The sequence below is a fragment of the Channa argus genome, chromosome 19 (assembly GCF_033026475.1).
Source record: "Channa argus isolate prfri chromosome 19, Channa argus male v1.0, whole genome shotgun sequence".
Classification (NCBI taxonomy): domain Eukaryota; kingdom Metazoa; phylum Chordata; class Actinopteri; order Anabantiformes; family Channidae; genus Channa; species Channa argus.
In genome coordinates this window covers 3,004,074-3,022,599 of record NC_090215.1, presented here as the reverse complement: position 1 = coordinate 3,022,599, position 18,526 = coordinate 3,004,074, and the positions used below count along the sequence as shown (strand labels likewise).

Genomic DNA, 18,526 nt, shown 5'->3' with positions numbered 1-18,526 from the left:
TTCATCTTACACATTGTCCCTACTCTTTTGAATTGGGCTTGTACAATGTCATGTATCATTGGTCATCCATAGATAGAAGTTTGGAAAGTACTATGTGTCTGACTGTTTTTATGAGCTAGTATTATCGTATTATTATGTACAGATATACTGTGCACTTTTTATAAACAGACAACATAGATATGCATATTTGAGAGAAACCCTTTATATTCCACAAAATGTAAGTACTGTAAGTCATGAGCAAGTTTTTCTAAATGCAGCTCATTGTTAATAACCAAATCATATATTGGCTTATATTGGCCGGTGAATTGTTTGATGACGCTCTATCTGTAACCACTTAAGATATTTTGGAGTTTTTGTTCTGTTTAGTTTCTGTGAACTCAGCATGACACTATTAGCTTTTCTCATAGTCTTCAACTGCATGTTGACACACACACACACACACACACACACACACAGAGGAACAGTTAGTGGTTGCCTCATGTTGCTCCACTCTTGTTAATCCAACCTACTGTTTTCAGCTCAGTGTGGCAGAAACACTGTCTTTCATATGCAGCTCTGTGAGGCTGCTTCCCTCAGATAATGTACTGAAGTCTCTTGGGACTTCGCAGAGACTCCAGGCAGGCAGGATGTGCTTGTCTGATAAAAGAAAGAAACAAGTGTAAACATTCAATATTTTACACTCGCTGCTCGTTTGCTGCTTTACGCTGCCTCGTAAGTGCAGGGCCGACGGCTTTTCTTTTTCTTGTGAAGCCATCTGTGACGTTTGCTTTAACTGGAATGGACAGGCATTTCATATTTGATGCAACGGCATGCACTGTGTAGACAAATCTGACCTCAGCCTGGGCCACAAGCGAGGTGGGAAGGTGTGTTGTGAATAGCAGAATATGACTGGCTGAGTTTTGGAAGACAACACAGAGGGAAACATTTTCTCTCAGGTTGTCAAACATTATCACAGCCAGGAGTCCATGTATTAGCAGAATGTCAGCACAGGGCTGTTCTCTTATAAAAGAACAGGAAACAGCTGATGAAATCTACTTCCTGTAAACCTGTTACCCAAGAAGAAAAAGAAGAAGGAGATGAAGATAAAGCACTGTCATGGAAATTTTTTCCTGGAGAATTTAATAAATGTCATTTTGACTTTAAAATGATTTTAAATCAAACTTTATGTACTGTTGGTCAGTAGAACAGTATTTTTGTCTTTCTGTTCTATTCGTGACAATATAAGGATGATGACTTATTTCTGTGCATATCAACCACCTCTCACATGTTGCTGTAAAACATACCAGGCACGTTGGATGGTCGGCTGAGCTCACATGTGAGAATCCTGCTCGAGTTGGATTTTGACCAAAACAGAGCTTCCTCTGTCTGTTCAGCAGACAATTCCGATGTGAATCAAACATTTTGGATTTGAAGTCGTGTAAGAAACTCACATCAACAAAGGCTGAAACCATGTACTGAATTTGTTCCAACACCTCAAAGGCAAAGAAGAACCAATCTGAGAAGTGGATCATGTCCGATGTTGGACCAACGACAGTAACAAGTTCAGTAAAAGAGTGTGTAAGCAGCATCATCAGAACAGACGCCTTTATATCTACACGTTGATGCGAGAACTAGCAGATCTGTTCATATATGATCGTGAAAGAGCAGGTGGTATTTATGTAATTACAGACGCAGCAAACACTTTCAAAGTCGAGAACGTCTCAAGCATTAGTATAAATGTGATGCAACAACAGGGGTCATATGCATAATGACCAGTGCAGCAAGCATAACTGTGGCTTACGTCCTTTGTCTTGCCATGTTAGTCCCCCTCTGTATGTACTACAGTACAATGTTTGTAGTTGTTTCTTTTAATTCTGGTCTCTTGTACAGGTGCAGCCTAAAATGAACATGTCACAATCACACAGTTGGTCTTGTTTTGCCTGTAAGTCATTGTCTCTTTAGTGTGGATGGTGATATTGACAGTGGTTTAACTCCATATGTGTTCAGTCATTCCCACATCATTCTGCATGAAGACAGTGATCAGCTTGTGACAGGTTGACATCACCACACATTTAAAATGTGGGGAACAAAGAAAATACTTGTTCTTCTTTCAGGTGAGTTAAACTCAGCCCCAGCACTGTGTTTAACAGTAATGCCGCAGAAAAACATCACTTCCTCAGACGCGTCTTTCATGAGCACCCCTCTTTGTTCCATCCTGTATCAGCTACAGGAAGGCCAGTGGGCATAAGTCACAGCACTGCATGTTGACTAACTACAGTATGTTGACCCTCCCTGCTGTAGCTCCGGGCTCGTCATACAGCGAGATAACTGGGTCTGAAAACCTTTCTCAGCTTTTCCACCATGTTATTTAGATAAATCATTTCTGGATGAAGCCCCATTAACGTCATTAGCTGGAGATTTAAGTTGCAGATCATATATTCTCAGTAAGCCACCTTGCTTATTAAAGGAGATACTTTATTGATTATTTGCTTCCATGTTTTTGGGTTAAGGTGCATCCCCAGCTTAAACTAAGCTCACAATATATATAAAAATAGCTGAGGAAGAATTTCTTGGCCATTTGTTTTTCTCTTTCTAAGCATACTTGCATTAGCGTATCAACCTTTTTTACCCCCCTATGGAGATGTAACTCACATCAACCATCATTAGGACTAATTTAGATACAGAATTCACCCGATATATAAACACAGCTTTTCCGTTTATAAGGGAATCTTTTACTGTACGTTTGCAGTTTTAACCAGGTGGATTTGTTCTTTCCCAGGGAAAAAAAAATCATTTGCACAAGAACAAATGAATCTCTAATTCACTTGGACTGCAATGTACAGCAATATTGATCACATTATCTCCAAAAATCAATCAATCAATCAATCAATCAATCAATCAATCAATCATGAAGATCTTTTCGCACTGCTTGTAGAAAATTAGATAGTGAGTTATATTTAGTTTTAAGGGTTAGAAATGCCCAGTTTTTTTATTTCCTCTAATTTCTATTTTTCACTACATCCTAGAAGTTGTAGTTGCACCACATTTTAACATCTTCCTACGAACTAAGATATTTAATTTATATTGGTGCATAGATTATGGGCCACAACTGACCATAGATAGCAAGTTAAGAGGATTCAAATTTTCATCCATCCAAAAGCAGAGACTCGATCAGTTGTTTGTAATGTCACAGTGGTTATGCCATCACTGTCCTTTTTCTACAGGAAATACATAATTTTAATGAAAGATGATCTCATGGTCCCCATAAACACCGATTCATCCATCTTTCACAGCTGCAGGTGCTGCACGTTCCAATTAGACAGAGGAAATGACAGCAGGCATCACTGTCTAACCCATTCAGTGATTTTTATTCATTTAGCTCTTTTGACATGAAAATGAAAAGATAATAGAACATCATCATCATATCATTCATGCATGCAGCACCGTCTGTTTGTTTCGATGTGACTCGCTCACAGATGAACCCTTTCTGTCCTCCCCTCCCCAGTTTCTGTGCCTGAAGAACATCCGGACTTTCCTGGCAGCATGCAGCGACATATTCGGCATGAAGAAGAGTGAGCTGTTCGAGGCCTTCGACCTTTTCGACGTCAGGGACTTTGGAAAGGTAAGGCAGAGTTGTTCAGTGGCACAGGAAGTGTCTGCCAGCTGTCCCTGAAGATAGAAGTGAATGGTTCAAATGTTCTTTTATGCCCACTCCTGTTCCTGTGTGCAAGGAATGCAGTCAAAATTATTTATAAGTGATGGAGCTTCTTTGTCTGTGACTGGGATTTTAAATTATAATGAAGACATCCAGAGTCTATTCTTCTTCCTGCAGAGGTTTGTGACATTTCATATTGCTGCCAAATCTTAAACCTGTCATTGTTGCAGCACTTTCTATGACCTCAGGGTTACTTGTACAGTATCATTAGTGGATGTCCCATCTGTCATTACATGTGCCAATAAACACACTTCAAGGCCATATTGCAGCTAATCTCAAACTTTAAACTAAAGCTGAAGTCTGCAACATGACACAGCACTTTAATTGCTTCCTCTCATTAGAGTCAAAATGCCTCGACGTTCAGACTTTACGACAGGTTAAAAGTCTGGCCTTGGGTTCATTACTTTGATAGTACACTAGAGTCTTTGCTTGCAGTGCCCCATGACCACGTCTGCAGCTCTTTAACAGCCCCACTGCTGCCTTTGTATTATCCCCAAGAGATTTCATTAGAAAACTCTCACATCTCAAATGTGAGAGAATGGGCTGCTGGAGACAGTTACACCCGACCTGAGGCATTTAGGAGAAAACAGGGTCATATTCTGCTTGCTTAAAATGTGTGATATGTGTGAACAGGTCGCAACACAGTGAGGCAGTGACATAATGCTTAATTAATTGACCTTGGCCTTCATTTAATCATGATGAGTGAAGAGGGTTGTGAAATGGAGTGAGAAAGCATGGAGCTGTAAGTAAAACCATTTCCATCTTCTCCTTCTGGATATAAACACATAGATTCCTCATGAGGCTCCGCTGCTCATTGCAGAGATCCATCAACATGGCAGCCATGTTAGTACTGGGAATCTTGGAAATGTATGCATTTGTATGCAAGTTGGAGATTTATCCACAACTGAATTCATCTGTCTCAATTTACAACCTACTGCACATTCCAGCTGTATGTTACAAATTATATTATACAAATACTTTTTATGATACAGAATATATAAAAATACAAATTAATTAAATAAATGTTGAATTTTGCACATTTTGTGCATTGTAAAATAGCTACCAGGATACAATTTGCTTTAAATAGTAAAATAAAGAAATATCTTTAATTAATTTCAACAAATATTAACAATGAAATGTTTTTCAATAATAATTATATATATTCAAAATTGTATTTGTGCTGACATTTTTCCATTTTCCATTTTGAATTTGCAAATACAATATGCAACTTTTAGGAATCATGCTAGCTAACTTAAAATCCATCCACCCAGGACAATAAATACTGATGCTCAAAGCCTGACATCTCACATTGACCCTCCCCTTCTCTGATTGGTCAGAAGAGTGAGCCTCGCTCCAAAACCTTTAGAAGTGAATACCTTTGTACTATCTACTGTAGAGTACAAAGATATTCACTTCTAAAGGTGAATCATATTCTACTACTCAATACTGTAGCTTCAAGTCAACATTATAACAATAAAAATTAAATACTAAATACATATCTTCTATAAAATAAACATGAAAAATGTTCTTTAATTAAAACACCAAAATAAAAGATGTCCTTAATTATAGAGAGAGGCAATGAAATAGACAGAATATTTGTAGCTCTGCTTGAATGTTCATTCTCACTGGGGTAGTGAGCTGAACTAAGAAGAAGAATTTAGTCATGAAGTTATCTATAAATAAAACAGATTTCCTGCTGGTGACTCCTTTTTTCAGCCTTGTAGTGAAATAGTTTAATAGCCTCTTTATTCCTTTTACAAAAACTAATAAAATGAAAGGTGCTACTGGAAAAACCCATACATAAAAACATAGATTACAGTTCACTGAAGGCACAGCAGCACCATCCTGATCTGTCTCCATCTTGTAAATCCAGTCAGCCTAATTAACCACAAAGGGTTTTTAATACAAATGAGAGGACGTGCTTCTCTTACCACTGAGAAAATGATGACGTAATAGGTCAGGCTTTTGGGAAAACCCCTCTTTTTCCACTCTCTTGTGTGTTTAATGAGAACCAATCTCTTATTATGTCATACTAAATATGATGTTGCTACGGGCAACGGCTAGCTAGCTTAGTGTAGCTTAGCTTAGCATTTCATGATGGTTTTGATATGGACGGTATTTTGTGAACCAGTGTAGCTACTACTACTCTATTTTTTTCGTACTCCTGTTTGTAGCTTCTAGTTTAGTGAACAATATTTAATTTTAACACATTTTTAGTAAATGGATATATTTAAAATGTTTAGTAATAGTGAAGCGGTTAACTATTGGGGGCACAGGCACCATCTTGTCAGATTTTCTCTGCCTTTCTCTTCGTCAGTCTCAGATTTTAATGACTTAAACATTTTAACCAAACAAAAGATGCAAGCTACATTTACTAAAGCCCTTAATGTCAATATTTTATAAGTGAGGTGGAATTTCTGTTTCTGAATGAGCAGATTTAGATGACTTTTAAATCTTGTGTTTTTAGTTTTCATCATGTCTGATTTTATTCTCTTTTTCTTCCTGCGATTACACTTTGCTCTCTTGAGTGAATCTTCCACTGGCCAAATTATATGTAACCTCTATAAAATTAGACAGCCCTGTAATCTTTGCCTGACTGCCTCTGCAGAGTCTAATGGAGTGAGAAGAGCAGGAAATGGGCATAGCTGCCATTCACCTGCAGTCCTAATGTGTTTTTTTCATTTTAAAAATAGCCTCTGGTTTTCCACTAAATAAAACATCAGATGTGTCTGTTTATTTCAGAATTTGGGTATTATTCTTGATTGAGTCTCTCTATGGGCTTTTACAGTTGCAGAATCGTTTCTGCCTGCTGCTGTACAGGAGATGTTTCAGCTGAACTCACAGGAGACACTCTTTGCTATACTCTATAGAACAGAAAGACTTTTCTTGACTCCTCCTTGGAAAATGTGACTAGAGTCAAAAGGAGATGTGAAAGCTTGTGTGTTAGAATTTGTGATCACAATGACACATCTGACAATCTGTTTTTGGCGTGTTGGTGTTCTTCGGTTCAAACTGTGGCGGCACAGATCTGCAACACTTGGAAACCATACCGACAAATACAGCACGTCCGTCTGTAGTTGTTTCCCCTAAGCACAAGAACATCTGGTTTGCACATCTGTGTTGTAGACACATGCAGGGTTGCAGGCTCTGTAGGGAGAAGGGAAACCTGGCTGCACAGCCATGCACACACACACACACACACACACACACACCTGGCAGAGGGAGAGGCAGAGTAAGAGAGCACCAGAGGTAAAGGGGTGAGGTATTTAGAGATGATATTGAAAGCTACAACATCCTCTTGCTGTTTCAGGTCTATTATTTTATCTGCAGAAGTGTTTCTAAGAAAATGGATGCAGGAGAGAAACCCTCAGCTTTATAGCTATTTTACTGAACTAGTATTTTTAATTCTCAGAGTGAACAGTTTTGGACCTACAAATATGGCATGTGGACAAATATCACATGTGGACAATATGGTAAATGTTCTGCACTTATACAGCGCTTTTCTACCTATTGGCACTCAAAGCGCTCTACACTGCTTCTTATTCACCCATTCACACACACACTCACACACCGATGGGGGAGCTGCTATGCAGCTGGCCAACACTCACCGGGAGCAACTAAGTTGGGCTTTAGTGTCTTGCTCAAGGACACTTTGACATGTGACCGGAGGAGCAGGGGATTGAAGCAACAACTGTGAGATTGCTGGACGACCGCTCTACCTTCCTGCACCACAGTTGCCTCATTATCCCACCTCTCTTTCATCAAGCTAGTCGCGTCAAAAGGGCAACAGAAATTTAAAGCTGATGTTTTTTGAGACAATCCATCTCCCCATTATCGAACCAGTAAACCAGTAATCTCGCTTTTGACAGGATTCTGCCATCATCATCCCAGAGAGTGAATGACTAACCGTCTCATTTCTGTTTTATAGCTAATTCCAGTTATGTTCCATCAGCTTTTTCAAAATAGAATAAAAGTGCTGACAGGTTCCTTCCTTACTCAAAGTCACAAGACGGGACAGTTGCTTCAATGTTTGTTTACTGTGTTGTAACTATTAATCATTCAGCGTAGTTTATTGTATCGTGTAGAAACCAGCCTCAGTAGCACTGAGCTACTTTCATTGAAAAACAATTCAAACGAATCATGTTTTAACTTTTCAGCCACTAGTTCAGTGGGTGTTTTTGCATGTGTATATACATAAGTGCCATCAGCATACATTTGCAATGATATCATATGACACTGTTGTGGAAAATCAATAATTTATAGACAAAACACCAGGGAGCCTGACACTAATCTGCGATGTACAATGCACCCATTGTGCACCTCATGTTGCTAGACAGTTTTAATTAACAGTCCGCATCCTATTATATGAATATAAATCCACGGCAGCACATGAGGTGAACAATGTAAAATTGAAATTATTAATACAGATTTCAAATTACTATGTTATTATATACATTATTAGTGAAAGTACATTTGTGTAATAGAATGTTCGAAATGTTCATTCTTGCCAGGAGTTAAGAGAACTAAGATTTGTATCACAGTTTCATTTGTGTAATATGAAATGTAGAAAGTAACTAATTGTTACATTTCGGAAGTTTGAACTAGAATTTTTGACACACAAAACAAAACCCAAAACGGTTGCTGATTATTTCTTTGTGCCAGTAAAGCCAAGTTCTGAAATGTACATGAAACCTGTACATCGTATATCTTAAACACAGGCTACGGACACACAAAGCACACAGGGAGGACTCGTGAACAACCTGGGCTTAATGGGGCTGGATTCTTATATGCTAAAGCAATCGCAGCTGCTAAATTCCATTCTGTAGACTATGCAAATTTTGCTGCACCCACAATTTCCATTAAATATGCCAGGAGATGCCCCACCTGCTTACGTTTAACTATATATGATATGTAAATAATCGGGCAAAGTGGCATTCTCTTAGTTTTGCAGCTGCATCCTATTCACCCATCTGCTGTGAAACCACCACATGTTTATGATAACTATTGTGTGGCACTTTTAGACACACAGAGACCGGAGGCTTGTACCAGGCCACTGCAGCTTGAGTCTAAATATAATATCAATATTGTGAAATCTGCCTTCACAGTGAGTGCATGACAACCTTGCCGAGGTTAAACTGCACCTCTGTATAAAAGACCGTTACAGTCTTCTAACATTTTCAGGTGAATAAAGATGCTAATTATGTGTTTTTATTTGGTGGGGGGGGGGTTAGAACAAGAACAGCTGAGGGGGTCGTATGGAAAGGAAGGAGACAGACAAAGAGGGTTTTATTGATTGTCGTCTTCGTCCTCAGTTGACTGTGATAAATTTAATGGTAAAACCCATCACAGGCTGATGCATTTTGCGACCAGCATCCCCCCCCCCCTGCCCCCTCATCCATCTCTCCTTTGCTTTCCTTTGTCCTTCAGCTGTGCTTTCTCCAGCAGATCTGTTTGCTCAGATATCAGATGTCTGCTGCGTGCTAATGGATACTTGGGGTGTATCTCTGTACTGCATGGCTAAGCTGCATTAACATGCGTCCTCAATTGCTTTGCAGGCGTGTTTTGAAAGCTATTATTATGTCTAGATCATTGTATTGAGTTATATTGGGCTGATAGACCTTTTATTAGAAATTACATATTGATTCTTCTCTGAATATAACAATTTTCAAGTGGATTCTTATCTAGAATCTTATCTAATGTGGTGTAGGAGGTTTTATATAACAGCTTCGTAGGTGTCCGTCAGTTGAACCTGCAATTAAACTGTGTCGTAGAGCTGTGAACCCACATGGAGCACATTCATTAGTCTGGACTTTGTCTTGCACAGCATCACTTTTGTCCTTGGGCTGAGACAGCACAACAAAACCAGCGCAAAATGTGGCTTTCAGAAACCGATGCAAAACATTTGGTTAGATTCTGCCTTTCTCTCGCATGCTGTCACACGTTAACTTTTAAAATTCAGGGGGAACCCATAAGTTCAATGGAGCCTGCGTTCCAATCTTTCTCGCTGTACTGCATCAGCAGCTATATTGAACTCTCTGGTCACTGGTAGAATTAGTCTGTGCTATTTTGACAATATACATTAAGTTCCCAGTGTTTGTGCGGTGTCTGAAACAGCAGTCATGCTTGATTTACCCTCACGTACTGTGCACGTGGGGTCAAAACCATTTGAATGGGACCAGCTTTGTAAGCTGCTGAAAGCTGTGTGGATAATTCATGGGCTCCCAGAATCATACATGTTATATCAGTTGGCTTTCTTTGAGCCATAAACTGGGGCTGGTGAGTATCATATCCAGGCTTAAACGAAATGGTCCAGTCTTGCAAGAAAAGAATTGAAGTGTCAACCTTGTCTATGACAGGACCCTCTGTATTAGTGTTCACTGGAAATGAACTGACGCTGGAGAAAAACCAGCATGGATCAAGTGAGAGAAAGCTACCAGTCATCCTGGGCACAAGTTTCCAGCGATCAGAGAAAAAGGTTGTTCTGACAATGCGTCTGTGACATTTAGGATGCCACACAGGCCTTTTTCAATGTGAATGAGGGAATGTGCTTGTGTGTTTGCAGTGACTCCCCTGAGGACTGACTCATGTCAGGTTTCAGAAAGCAGCAGGAAACAGCCACCACAGAGCCCCCCTTGCAGTTTTGTTTGTCTCTGTATGAGTGTGTGGATATATTCAAATTTTACCTCAGGTTTAAAGGTGCACCCACACACACCTGTTTAATCAGTACCTGTGTCTTTAAATGCAGCACAGATTATTTTTCCATTTCCAGTCATGATGTCCAAATCAACTCTACCTACTCTGGCTTGTTGTATTTCTTGCCAAAGCCTAAACCTATTGTGTGTGTGTGTGTGCGTGTGTGTGTGTGTGTGTGTGTGTGTGTGTCTGTGTGTTTAAGACTAAGACAATTGGACTTCCCCTAAATTTCCTAAGGCCGCCTCTGTAATGTCCTGTTCTAGGCTCTATTAAGTTCCCACTTTTCCACTGACTGGGCTTCTGCCTGTGGATGTGGGACTGTTTGTCTGAGTGTGACAAAGAAATAGAGAATTAAAGATGCTCACACTGGAAAAGTGCATGGTCTGACATTTATATGGTTTTATTTGCTGCAGTGTGTTTGTGTGGGAGAGTGTGTTTTACATCTTTGGCCCATATCAATTCAAAAGGTAACCTCCCAAACACAGCCAACAGCCCTACAGTGAAAAGACCCCAAAGGAAGTTGTTCCATATTCTAAATGCTTAGAAATCAAATAATCTCATCTACAAAACAAAACAAAGTGATAAGCAGAAGTACAGCAAGATAATTTACTCTGATCTCACATAGTCTGTTTTTGTACACTATATGTGAGTGATGTCTTCACTTCTAGTCCAGCTACTGAAAAACACAGCTGGGTCGGATGTCCCGCAGGAGACACAAAGACACAAAGTATCTGGCTGTAGCTTGGCAAGATGTGTCTTGGTGAAGCTGTATTTCTGCGCGAGTGTTGCGATGAGCACATTATTTACATGCTCTGCTCCGACTGGGCCGTTGTTTTCTAATAGAACTTTATTTTATTTATCTATTTAACCTTTATTTAAGCAGGTAAAAAAGGCCAGTGAAAAAAAAAGGCCATCTGATGTCCTAGTCTACTCACATACATCACCTGCCATTTAAAGAAACATAATAATAACCTGGAAACCACAGTCAGCTTTTTTTCTGTTTAATATATAATGCGTCTGTGTCAACAGACTCTCTGCTCAGGTGTCCATCTGATTTAAAAGTGCTCCCCATTGGCTCTTACCTGGCTGTAGCTGAACTGCATAAAAGCATAATTGCATAAACTTTACTTTGCTCAACTTTATACAATTATGCTCTGAGCTTTGCTCAACTTTCCGGTGTTGTATAGCTGAGCTTCAGTTTAACGTGCTGTGCACAGCAGGTGTTACTTTCCAGTGGCATTGAATAAAGAGCTGTTGCTGGGATTATGTGCATAGATATTATAATTTGTGCTTTATATCATGTAACTGTCATATTACACCTTAGAAACACTGCATACTGTAGGTGCTGGACCACGTACTGCTAATTACACTTTTCAGGCTCCTTTTCTGCCCTGATGACTCAATTATTTTATTACTTAAATAACTGAGTTGATTATTCATTATATTTCTATTTTTTCACAACAGAATTTTAGGATTTGTATTTTTTATTGCAGATCTCTGTTACTCTCATTTGAGATGCCACCCTGCATTGAGTGGCTGCTATTGGTAAATACCTTCTGGTGAGCAGTGATTCTGCTTGCATAGACCTTAGTTCGAAGCTTTGCATCTCATTCCTGTATATTGCGGTTACCTGCCTATGCAGACATGCCAGGTATTTACAGATCGCCGCTGCCAAAGAACATGTGAAGCTAAACCACCACGGTGAGGATCAAACACTACCCAGTCTGAAGTGCAGGTCTACAAACTGGCCCTCCTCCCCTTACTGTCCTACTTTCTGACAGCTCCCCCCCCCCCCCCCCCCCTCAGCTTCAATATTGAGTGCTTTGCTACATAGAATCACTGGGGAAAGACCTACATTTTACAGTGACTAATGGTATAGAGAAGCGTAAAGACTGATGCATTGGTTTGCACGGCAGATAACTAGACTGTTAGAAATGTGATGAGGTCAGTCAGAGATGAAGCTGTTGTTTGGTTAAGCCTGATATAAACCTTTATATTGACCTGTAGATGCAACTAGATATAAAGTCTCCAACATATTTCACGGTGATCTATTTTATGGTGTTTGAGACTTTTCATCATGGGTTCAAAATGTCAACTTCTGGCGGCACAGATTCATCATCTGGCAACAATGAATGTCTGTGCAATCATTTTGCTTGTCCATTCAAAAAAAAATATCAAGGTATTTAAATAAAGAGCTAAATTATTACCAAAGGGATTAGCATCCATCCTCTGGGGATAATGCACATTGGTATTTAATACTGGTGAAAATGTCAGGAAATCAGCAAATTTAGTTGGATTCATCCTCTGGGGGACCTGAGTAAATGTTGGAAGGGGAGTGCACAGTAAATTCCCTCTATGGGAGATTTAAGGGGGTATACAGTTACCATTGCAAAAGTCGAGGTCCCCTTTGCGGGTGGGGGTGTCCACTAAAATAGGTAGAATAATAATAAATAAATTGTTCCACTGGCTCCATTACAAACTAACAGGGTCCCATATATCTGCCTGTTGACAATGAGAAAGTATACACCTCCATAGCAGTTTTCGGCAGCCTGCATCCTAATCCTTGTCTTCAGAAACACACCAGCCGCTCCACAGTTCAGACGTACAGAGCGGAGTTATGCTACTGCTTACAAATCACTGCATGCAGTGCATTTAGATTCCGAACATGCATTGCCCACGGTCAGTGTTCTCTTCCAGATGGGCAATCATGTGCTGACAGAGAGTAATTTTTAGATCCTGCATGTTTATTTGGTTCTTAGTCCACCGTCTCCCCTGCTGCTAGGCCAGTTTCCCTCGGGCACCTGCTGGCTTCATCTAAAGGAATAGGAGTGAGGAGGATTTTATCATCAACAAGTGCAATCCCTGTCTTTGACACATCTTTAAAAACTTCCTTCTAAATCTTTCATGAGGCGCTAGAGGCGACGTCTGTCATCTCACCAACGTATCTGAGATAACGGCAGCGAATTGGATTTCACAGGGACGTTTATGTTCCTCTGATCTCACGATGTTTTTCTGTAAAAATAAAAATAAAAAAGGTTCTGCAAAAGCTGTGCAGAGGACTCTATTTATGCCAACAATGCTTTTTCCAGATCCTCAAGGCTCCAACTATGAGGGGGCTTGTCTTTATATTGCATCCCAAAGGTGGAGGCGGAGTGGGTGGATGCGCAGTCACTCAAAGTGGGAGCAATTCTAAAAGCTAATCCTCCACATTCTGAACGTTCAGCATAATAGACCCCACCTCATAACATATTAGCTGCGATGTGATATGGAAAATCCACACACACACAAAATCACATGGCCAAGTTTGAATAGTGGAGTAAACCTCGTGATCAATATTACATAAAGAGCTTTAGTTTTGAATTTCTTAAGAGACTGAAAACACACATACAATACCATATATAAAAGATATCCACATATGGTCACGGAACACACACACACACACATACGGTATGTTATACACAACATGCACACATGTATAAGAGAGAGAGACAGAGTGTAGAGCGAGAGTTTGTAATTAGTTCTGTGGACGGGAACAGAATTCCGTGAGCCTCATGAAATGACATCTAATGTTCCTCTTACTGTAAATGATCGAATGTGTCTCGGACATAGCTCATGTCATTGGGAGATTTGACGGCTAATCTCCTTATAATATTAAGCACTATTGTTCTTTAGTATATTCATGTTCAAACTAATCCTAAAGTGAGTGGGGAGAGTTGGTTTCTGGACACCACAGGTACCCTTTGGCCTCGCTGTTTGACACAACAGGTACGACGGTGCCTGCCTGTTGGACCTCTCGCTGGGACACAAACTGAGCACGTCAGATCAGAACATCAGATCCAATGTGGGAAGGAAGGCATTGGGATGAAGTTTTAGAGCTCTGTTCACTTTCTGTTTGGTTAAAACCGGTGGAATTCATGCGGCCGCGCCATCACTCAACATTTCACCTTAAAGTTTAAAGGTACAACAAAACACATAATGCACAAAATAATGTTTCTGAAGTGCCATGTTATACTACTCGAGTGGAAATTCCCTAAGAACTAAGAAGATTGCATGCATCCACATGGCTAATGTGCAGGATCTGCACAGTGGGATTGAACCAGTGCGTATTTAATTCCTCGTGATTATCACACTCCTCAGGGTATGCTAAGTGATGCTAACCCACTTACGCCAGATAGATATGACAAGCTGGCTATTTGTGGCCACAGCCTTAGCAGCACAGATCCAGAAGTGGGGAAACACACCCAGAGTTCATTTGGTTTGACTGGCTCAAATAATTCAACTGCAGCTGCTTTTTTTTTTTTTTTCTTTTTTCTTTTTTTTGGGGCCCGTTTGGATTTCATCATTTGTTTTTGATGTGTCATGTTAAGTTGTCATCAAGCACATTTCCCACACTTACTACAACTTACATCAGAATTTGACTCGGCCGAACATCTATGTGCTCTTTTCTGGTGCAGCCCTTGACTTTTGGATCTGATTGGGAGAGTTGCTTTGCACATTTCAAATCTGCCTGTTTCATCATCAACACACTACAGCACAAAAACAGACTGTCGTTCTGACATTTACGATTTAAAGGATTGGGACATAAGAATTCTCTATTTACTTTCCAGGCTTTTAACATCTTGAGCCAATAATGCAGAGGTGATTGTGTTTACTTTCTCCATCAAGCCTTGGATTTATGGCACACTCTCAGTGAGTGTTGGCTTGTTTTGGGTCTAATCCAGCATCGACAGAAGAAGGTGATAAAATGGCTGACACATAAACTACCATGACGAATAGTGAGACAAGGTGCAACAAGATGGATAAGCCTGCTGTTTCCCAGCAGCCTTGGTGGTTGTAAATCAGGTCCTTTAAGTATTTCATGTGCCATTGCTACGTGCCTGTAAAGCTTTCTTTTAAATATATTAGATGTCCTTGTTTGCTTTTAATTTAAACTAATCCAATAGAAAGCTTTTTTTTTGTAGTTTACTTTAGGTGAGAAATACAAACCATTTTCTTTAAGACTTTCGAGGAGTGTTTTACACCCTCGACACCATGAGACAAAGTATTCACAAGTATTAACTGTGTCTCAGGAGGTGGAGCAGTAATCCACCACTTCCAGGGTTGTTGGTTTGATCCCTGGCTCCTCCTGTCACATGTTGAAGGCACTGAACCCCAACTTAGTTGTGATTGTGAGTGCGAAGGGGTGAATGAGAAGCAGTGTAAAGTCCTTTGGGTACAAGTAAGGTACAAAAGTGCTATATAACTGCAGACTATTAACTATTTACACTCACAGCTACAATTGTAAATCACCAGTTATCTTACGATGCATGACTTTGAATTGTGTGATGAAACTGAAGTACCTTCCAATGCAATGGATGAAAAGGAAAACTTGAGACAGAAAACCCACAGGGATCAAACCAGTGATGTCTGGCACTAAAACTAACCAATTCAACTTACTTTTGTCATTAGATGGTTTTCATTTTAACAGCCTAAAACAATAAAAAAAAATTTAAAAAAAAAGTCAAACAAATGCTGGCAGTTTAATGGCTTTGTTCAGGGTCAGTAGGTAGATATGAAAATCCGGACACTCATTGTTTCAGAAAGTCATTCTGGCACCACTGTCTGTTTGAACTGCAGATTTACTACGGTCTAATAAAACTGTAGTACCACTAAAATACCAGTTCTGAACAGATACAGAGACAGTTTCAGCAGTGCGATGACCCACTGATTCCAGAGTAGTGTGGGAGGTCTAGTCCTATGTATGATGCCTTGTTTATATCCAGCCATGTCAGTCCTTCAATCAGTGCTAAAGATTTGCAGCTGTTTGCCAAAATGTAGGTGCAAGTTGATCGCAAGCAGCAGGCACCAATCACACTAATAGGTGGTCAACATGGGAATAATATGAATTATGCTGGCCATGATTCACAGATGTCAAGTGCATGTGGGACTGAGAAGCTACAGACTGGTGTGAGTGCACATGGTGACCACTGTGCACCACATCATTAAAAACCACCCGATTTTGTTAATATGGTGGCTGTACACAAACCTACAGCACACACTCCTAATTGTGTGTGTCCTCGCACTGAGGAGAGACGAAACGAAGAAATATGTGCTCACGGTGTTGTCTGTTATCTGAAGCGATGGTTTAGAGATCAGCTGCCAGTCAGCCTTTATGTGACTTTGGTTGCGTTAAAGATTGTTTTTGCCCACATGCACGCTGCACTGTTTAAATATAAATGCACATACTTTAAACTGACAAACATCTGTGCATTTATTAACAACCTACTGTGTGTATTTATACTGTGCTCATATCAGTCAGACCATAGTGTTAAATGTTGCACTGCTGCTTCCAGTTAAACTATATATTACACTCTTTCAGTTTCTGTGTAGTTTTTGCAGCTGTGATCCGCTCCCCCACTCCATTGTTTGTGCATTGCACTGTGGGAGGGATCGACACTGTTCAGCCTGTCTACAACCAACCTGTATTATGTTATTATGTCACGTAGCTCCTGTATTTTCTCTCACTGACACCATTTGCTTGCTCCACCTTTTCTTGAGGACCCATGGGATGAGTTAGGGTGGACTAAAGCTGAAGTGCAGGGCTCCACTATTGACTGAAACAAAAGCAAGAATGTCCATATGGATTTTTACTGACTGCCTCAGGACATTTCCAATGTAGACAACCCACTCCAGATTACTCTTACACTTACTGTAACTATGAATGTAGTGCGTCTTTCAAGTCTTGCCTTCCCAAACGAGTCCACAAGGAGCTGAAACCTGCAGTTTTTAAACAGTGTCCTGGTAACTTCACCACAGCAGCAGTCTGCTTCTTAAGGCCTCTTATAAGCAAAGTTTATGTCTTTGACTGAAAGACCCCCTGGGGAGACAGTTTCCCCTGCATTTGCTTCATGTCATTCTCAGTTAACTGCAGGATAGTGTTTAAGCAGACAGGGAATGAGATCGTGATGTCAGCGTGATGAAACAATGGAGATTGTGTTGTAGATTGGTTGGCTGAGTGGGTGGAGCGATGAGGTTATGTCTTTAGCGTGGCTGCCTCAGTGGATTCAATGATAATAACAGCAGGGAGCACAATAGCTCTGCGCTGCTTCACACCATCTCTGGGTGGAGGATTCTTCTCAGGGATCAGCTGTAACTCAGTCAGTCTGTAAGGTGTATACAACACAAACACTTCTGTTTGAAACTTGTAAATATATGTATTGTGTGTATATATATATATGTATATATGTTTATGTATATATGTATATATGTTTACGTATATATATATATATATATATATATATATATATATATGTATATGTATGTATATATATATATATATATATATATATATATATATACATGTATATATATACATGTATATATATACATGTATATATATACATGTATATATATACATGTATATATATACATGTATATATATACATGTATATATATATGTATATATATATATACATGTATATATATATGTATATATATATGTATATATATACATGTATATATATGTATATATATATGTATATATATACATGTATATATATATATGTATATATATATATACATGTATATATATACATGTATATATACATGTATATATATATGTATATATATATATGTATATGTATATATATATATATATGTATTTATATATGTGTGTGTGTGTGTGTATATATATATGTATATATCTAATAAAAACAGTCATCATTTAACTATTCATACTGTAGTTTGGCATAATTACTTGGAAAGGCTGATCCACAACATAATCAAGTTGTATTGTACTCTCCTGAATATTGTAAGCTGTCCCTGCAGCGTGATGACCCAGTTTACTGTAAAATGCACTGAAGGAGGAAAGAGTCTTTTTAAATTCATCTGCTTCAACAGCCCTGTTCTCCAACTGATCCCTGCTGTCATTGGGGAAACAGCAGGGGACACCTTCGACAGGATGGCAGTCTATCACATGGCTGACACAGAGATACATTTCCTCACACCTGTGGGGTCACCAAATAACCTAACATGCATGTCTTTGGTCTTTGGGAGGGAGCAGGAGTAAGGGAGCCGGGGGAAACCCATGCAAGTACTGGGAGGTCATGCAAGACTCAGAAAGACCCCCAAACCAGTGACCTTCTAGCTGTGAGGGGGCAG

The 18,526-nt window shown here is 39.6% G+C and overlaps 1 protein-coding gene across 2 annotated transcripts in view; it reads left to right on the top strand.

Annotated features, from left to right (window-relative positions):
* Positions 1-18,526, top strand: part of LOC137104588 (guanine nucleotide exchange factor VAV3) — a 93,691-nt gene that overhangs the window by 13,283 nt on the left and 61,882 nt on the right. For both annotated transcript variants that reach the window (XM_067485993.1, XM_067485994.1), the window contains exon 2: positions 3,485-3,601. In XM_067485993.1, coding sequence (XP_067342094.1) covers positions 3,485-3,601 — 117 coding nt within the window. The remainder of the gene's footprint in view (positions 1-3,484; positions 3,602-18,526) is intronic.